This window comes from Hevea brasiliensis, chromosome 14, assembly GCF_030052815.1.
Source record: "Hevea brasiliensis isolate MT/VB/25A 57/8 chromosome 14, ASM3005281v1, whole genome shotgun sequence".
Classification (NCBI taxonomy): domain Eukaryota; kingdom Viridiplantae; phylum Streptophyta; class Magnoliopsida; order Malpighiales; family Euphorbiaceae; genus Hevea; species Hevea brasiliensis.
Genome location: NC_079506.1, coordinates 30,683,869 through 30,689,350, shown reverse-complemented (window position 1 = coordinate 30,689,350; position 5,482 = coordinate 30,683,869). Strand labels below are relative to the sequence as shown.

At 33.8% G+C, this 5,482-nt stretch overlaps 1 protein-coding gene across 1 annotated transcript; it reads left to right on the top strand.

The window, feature by feature from the left end:
• Nucleotides 1–493: 493 nt before the first annotated feature.
• LOC131173310 (B3 domain-containing protein At2g32645-like) lies at nt 494–1,532 on the top strand. The gene has a single exon (XM_058135443.1). It carries the CDS (start codon nt 662–664, stop codon nt 1,358–1,360), a length of 699 nt encoding a protein of 232 aa, XP_057991426.1. The 5' UTR covers nt 494–661; the 3' UTR covers nt 1,361–1,532.
• Nucleotides 1,533–5,482: the final 3,950 nt, after the last annotated feature.

Below are 5,482 nucleotides of genomic sequence, written 5' to 3'. Positions count from 1 at the left end.
ATTTAGAAATTAAAAAAAATTAAATTTTGAGAATAAACTCATGATCATGATTAAATTTAAATTATCATTAATAAATTATATAAAAATCCCATAATTTTAAATATTAAAAACTAAAGCAACTACTAATAAATTATACGTATTAAAAATTAACTTTGTCAGCTAAAATAATAACTATTAATAAATTGGAGATAATAACAAATTAATGTCAGCCAATGGTAATGGAGCTAGACACAAGAGTGCATCCAAGATTCTGAAGCAGTGCAAGATTACTATAAATGAAATAAGGAAAGATATCGACAGATGAAAGATATCACAAATAATTAATTAATTAATGCAAAAAAAAAAACTAATGAAAGATATTTACAGATGAAAGATATCTACAGATAAAAGATATCACAAACAATTAATTAATGGAAAGAAAACTAATCAAATATATCAAAGGATCGCAAATCTTGAAGGATTAATTGAAGTTATAAACTATTTATATGTTTGTGCTTGTTGAAATGTGTAGAAATATTTTTTCGCTAAAGAAGGGAGAAATAAAGATGGGCAGAGTTCTTGATGCTGATATTGGTGGGTGTTTCGACAGAATGGTGGCTATATCAAGTTAGTGGAAGAAAGCATTCTGACTGCTTTTGTGCAACAAGTAAGAGCTGAAGCCATGATCAAACACGATGACCGACTTGCTGCATATGTGCCCAAGAAAAGCAGGGGCCCCGGACAACTCGTAGACAAGAAACCTCATTCTCATTCATCTTTATTTCTTCATGTGAAGTCTTCTGGGAGCATGAACGAGAACAAGAAAAGGGTTAGTGGCAAGCGATGTTTTCAAAGTGGTAACAGTAATGAAGATGAACAGAAGAAAAAGAAATTGCTGAAGAGACCAAGGCCTGACAGAATCAATTTTGCAAATTTTAGTTTGAAGACACCTACTGACATGCCTGAGGAATGGTGGCATAAAATTCAAGCAAAAGGAGGCATTGATGTGAAGTTGGTAATAATGAAACAGATGTTTGCCACTGATTTGAATACTCACCACGATCGTTTCTCAATCCCCTTTAAGCAGATAAGAGATTTCAATTTTCTTACAGAGGATGAGAAGAGAAAGTTAAAGGAGCTCAAGGAGAAAATACCAGTTACACTCATGGAACCTTGTGGTTCTGAGTCTGAGATGTGGCTAAGGCAATGGAATTTGAAAAGTAGCAGTACCTATGTGTTGACATCTAGTTGGAAGAAAGTATTGGAAAGGAATCATCAGGGATCATCAGGGAAGTTCAAACAAAATGACATAGTGCAGCTGTGGTCTTTTAGGCACAATGGAGATCTCTGGTTGGCACTGTTTAAGGTTGAGGAGCAGTAGTGGCAGTAAAGGGGAGAATGGCGATGGTGCACAAGTCATAGTACCATGTTGGACCTAGAACTACATTCACAATTTTCTAGTTTAATTAGAGTTGGAGTGCTGTAATCTTAATACACAGTTATTTGTTCTGTCTTATTCCTTGCTAGTTATATTATATTTCTACAGTTAAACATCTTTGATGTAATTGATACACTACTATATTTCATAGATTCATCAACATGTTCAATTATTCTATTGACAAATTGAGTTTAATCTTTTAATCATTCTTCTGTTATGATAACCATCTAAATCCAACAATTATTCGATAGACCATGATTGAAGTCCATCAACTTGTATGGGATTACTGGCAATTTCAGAGAAACCATTTGAGTTGCATTTTCATTCATACAGCTAAATTTTCTAGTAGATTGTTTGACTTGAAAATTCTGGTTGTAATAATTTCGAAGAATCAATAATCAAAGGATGATGGCTCTAGAATTTTTTGCAATGTTCATAACCTTCAATTTCTTTACCTTGAATAATTAAATAGTTTAATGAACACAATTTAGTTGGTATGTGGTAGAGTTTTACTAGTATTGAAAGGTTCTGGTAAACTTGCGATTCCAGAAAGAATAAAAGTTGCAGTTTATACTCTTGGTGCCATGACACCTTGGATGCGTTTTTACCCTTGGTACCACTGGAGTTTAGCCAGAAAATCTTGACAGGGTTGAAGTTTTTAGTGCTGTAGTGAAAAGGAAAAATGACCTCCACTTAATTCCTATTCCATGTCCTCCTCCACCATTCAACTAAAATATCAATATGCATGTCAGTTTGATATTAGCATTCAGCAAGTGAATAAATTGACTTTTAAACTATTTTGCAGTAGCAATATAGTTTTTAAATATTTCACATCTTAAACATGAGCATTCTAATTAAGCAACTACCTAGCTAATTCCTTCTGCACAACCAGTATGCATTTCATAACACTAACTATATCTATACACAAGAAGCAGGGGCAACTAGTAACAGTGACGTTGTTCATCAAGCATTTGAAGCATGAAGCATTGAATGGATCAAAATTCAAAATTACAATTTTCAGAAAAGGAAATTTAATCCCATTTCTGAACATTTTGTATCAACAAAAAATAGGGAAAACTTGACATATAATCATTGTGAAATTTTGTCAAAACCACAGTTTCTGTTGGTAGTTTAAAGAATAATAGCGAAAAAAGGGGAATGAAAGGAAGGAACATAATCTAATTCATTTCATTTATACATATAGTTGATACAAAAGATTGCAATTTTCTACCGTCAACAACTCCTCCTCCTTAAATTTAGCCGCTTGATCCTCTGAGCTGCAATGCTTCAATTTCACTTGAACTTCCTTCTCAACTTCTCTAAGGAAGTGATATTTGATTTTACTATGTTTAGACTTTCCATGAAAGACTAGATTTTTTGCAATAGAAACGGCAGATTTATTGTCACATAGCACCTCGATAGCATTTACCTGTTCATGCTTCAAATCAACTAGCAACTTCTTGAGCCAAATGGCTTGGTTTACAGCATGTGCAACAGCAATATACTCTGCCTCAGTTTTGGATTATGCCACAGTCTCATGCTTTTTGGAACTCCAACAAATCATGCCTGAGCCAATAGAAAAGCAGTAACTAGAGGTGCTTTTCATGTCATTACATGAACCTACCCAATCACTATCAGTGAAGCCCATTAGTTTTACTTCTGCATGTTTTGCATATAATACACCAAAGTCTGTTGTTCCTTTAACATATTGCATCACCCTCTTTGCAACTCTATAATGCACTTCACATGGGCTCTGCTTAAACCTGGAAAGTATGCTTGTTCCGTACATAATATCTGGTCTGGTAGCTGACAGATATAGTAGGCATCCAATAAGACTCCTGTATAGACTTGCATAATCTTCCTTGCTGCATCATTTTTGCTAAGCTTTTCACCTTGCATAGCTGGAGTACTTACTGTCTTACAATTTTCCACCCCAAACTTCTTTAAAATTTCAATTGCACATTTCCTTTGGCATATGAAAATTCATTGATGAAGTTGTAGGATTTCCATACCAAGAAAGTAAGACATTTTCCCCAAATCATTCATCTCAAAACTTCTTTTGAGCTCCACCTTGAACTGATGAATCAACAATTGATTGCTAACAGTGACCAATAGATCATCAACATAGAAAGAAACAATGATGGTGCAGCTGTGGTCTTTTAGGCACAATGGAGATCTCTAGTTAGCACTGTTTAAGGTTGAGGAGCTGTAGTGGCAGTAAAGGGGAGAATGGGGATGGTGCAAGTACAAGTCATAGTACTATGTTAGACCTGGAAGCACATTATAATATGCTAGTTTAGAGTTGGAGTGTTGTAATAGTTATTTGTATTCTAGATAAAGCAATGTAATGGGTAATTAATAAGTGTTTTTATCTTGTTCCTTGCTAGTTATATTAAAATTCTATAGTTAAACATATCTGATGTTTGTTTTGAGAATTTATTGGTTTTGAGAATTTTTTTAATGATACTTAAGACAAATTGAGTTTTAGTTTGATGTTCTAATCATTAAATGCATTATGATAAACTATCTAAATCCAACAATTATTCTGAGAGCATGATTGAAGTCCATCGGCTTGTATATCCTGTGTTTCCAAACATTGCTTTTATTTCTCTTGGTTTCACTCTTGATAAAATTATGAAGTTGGATAAAATTATGAAGATCCTTCGCTCTTGATATTTCTGAGACAAAATATGCTCCAGAACAAGTCAATGAAAGTCTTTGTTGGAAGATACAGAGTCTTTGTTTAAAGTTTTAATCTCTCTGGTGTCTCCCTATGTGTGGTGGCACAATACATCTACTTTGCTGTATCCTGCAAAATTTGAACTCCTCATATCATCCCTAAGGCAAATCCATGTCACACCAAGGGTCTGCTCACTTCACAAGACAAGTCAAGAATCAGAACAACTTCTCAGAACATAGATTATTTTGGTAATTTCAGAATAACCAATTGAGTTGCATCTAATGCAGCAATGGAGTATTAATGGGGTGTGGACTATCAGTTCTGCAAATACACAGATTTCTTGTTAGCCACAGCCTCTGGGAAGGTTGAAATTAAAGGTCCTGGTAAACTTGCTACTCCTTTTGAAAGAACAAAAGTTGTAGCTTATACTCTTGGTGCCATGACACCGTAAGCACTTACAGATTCAGAGGATGGTAGTCATCCTTCCATATTAATTATACTTAATGTTTTTCAGTAAATATTTATTTTTTTAAAAATTTAATTATTACTATATGTCATTTATAATTATGTTATTGGCAATTTGAAGCTGTTATGATCCATGGAGCTATACTTGGCGGATTTAGAATATATTGATTGTATTGCCTCTGAAAAAATATTATCTTGGCTAACCAGCTTCTATGCACTTCATTGACAGTGATTGAGTTTCTGGCAGAATTGCAATTAAGACTAGAAAACTTTTGGTAGTTGCTGCAATGGTGGCGGAGTAAGACAATCTGGAGGTTGAACTACTGCTGAACCATTTACAGCAGAAGCATTGGATTCAGACGAAGCTTGATGAACTGCTATTTCAGTTCCACTATCACGTGTGACCTGTGGAAAATAAGGCCTTGGTGAATAAGAACCAATCTTCCCTTTATTAGCATCAGTATTTGTGAATTTGAAATTTGGCAGGAAACCAATTTAGTCTGAAACAAGATTCTTGTTTGTGTTGTAAAACTGGCAAACAATGTTCTTTTTACTCTTTCCATATTGATCAGTTCTAAAATTAGCATTGTGTGCAGAATAAGAAACAGACACGTACGGAGTGACAATTGCGATGGAGATGCTCTCAACTCTTGTTGAACTGACATGTCATATAACTGTCATTAATTTTAAACATAATTATAAAATATTAATTATAATTAAGATTAATTAAATTATAAAATTTATATACCATCCTAATAATTTGATCTTTTACTCATCACTATAATAATACAGGCACAGCGAGAATCATTAGGCTTTTAGTTTTATATCATTCGGACTATCATTAGGCTTTTAGTTTTAAATTAATAAGTTGCATTCATCCTTCCACCATTCAGCTTTATGTTAATACTAATTCAATTCCT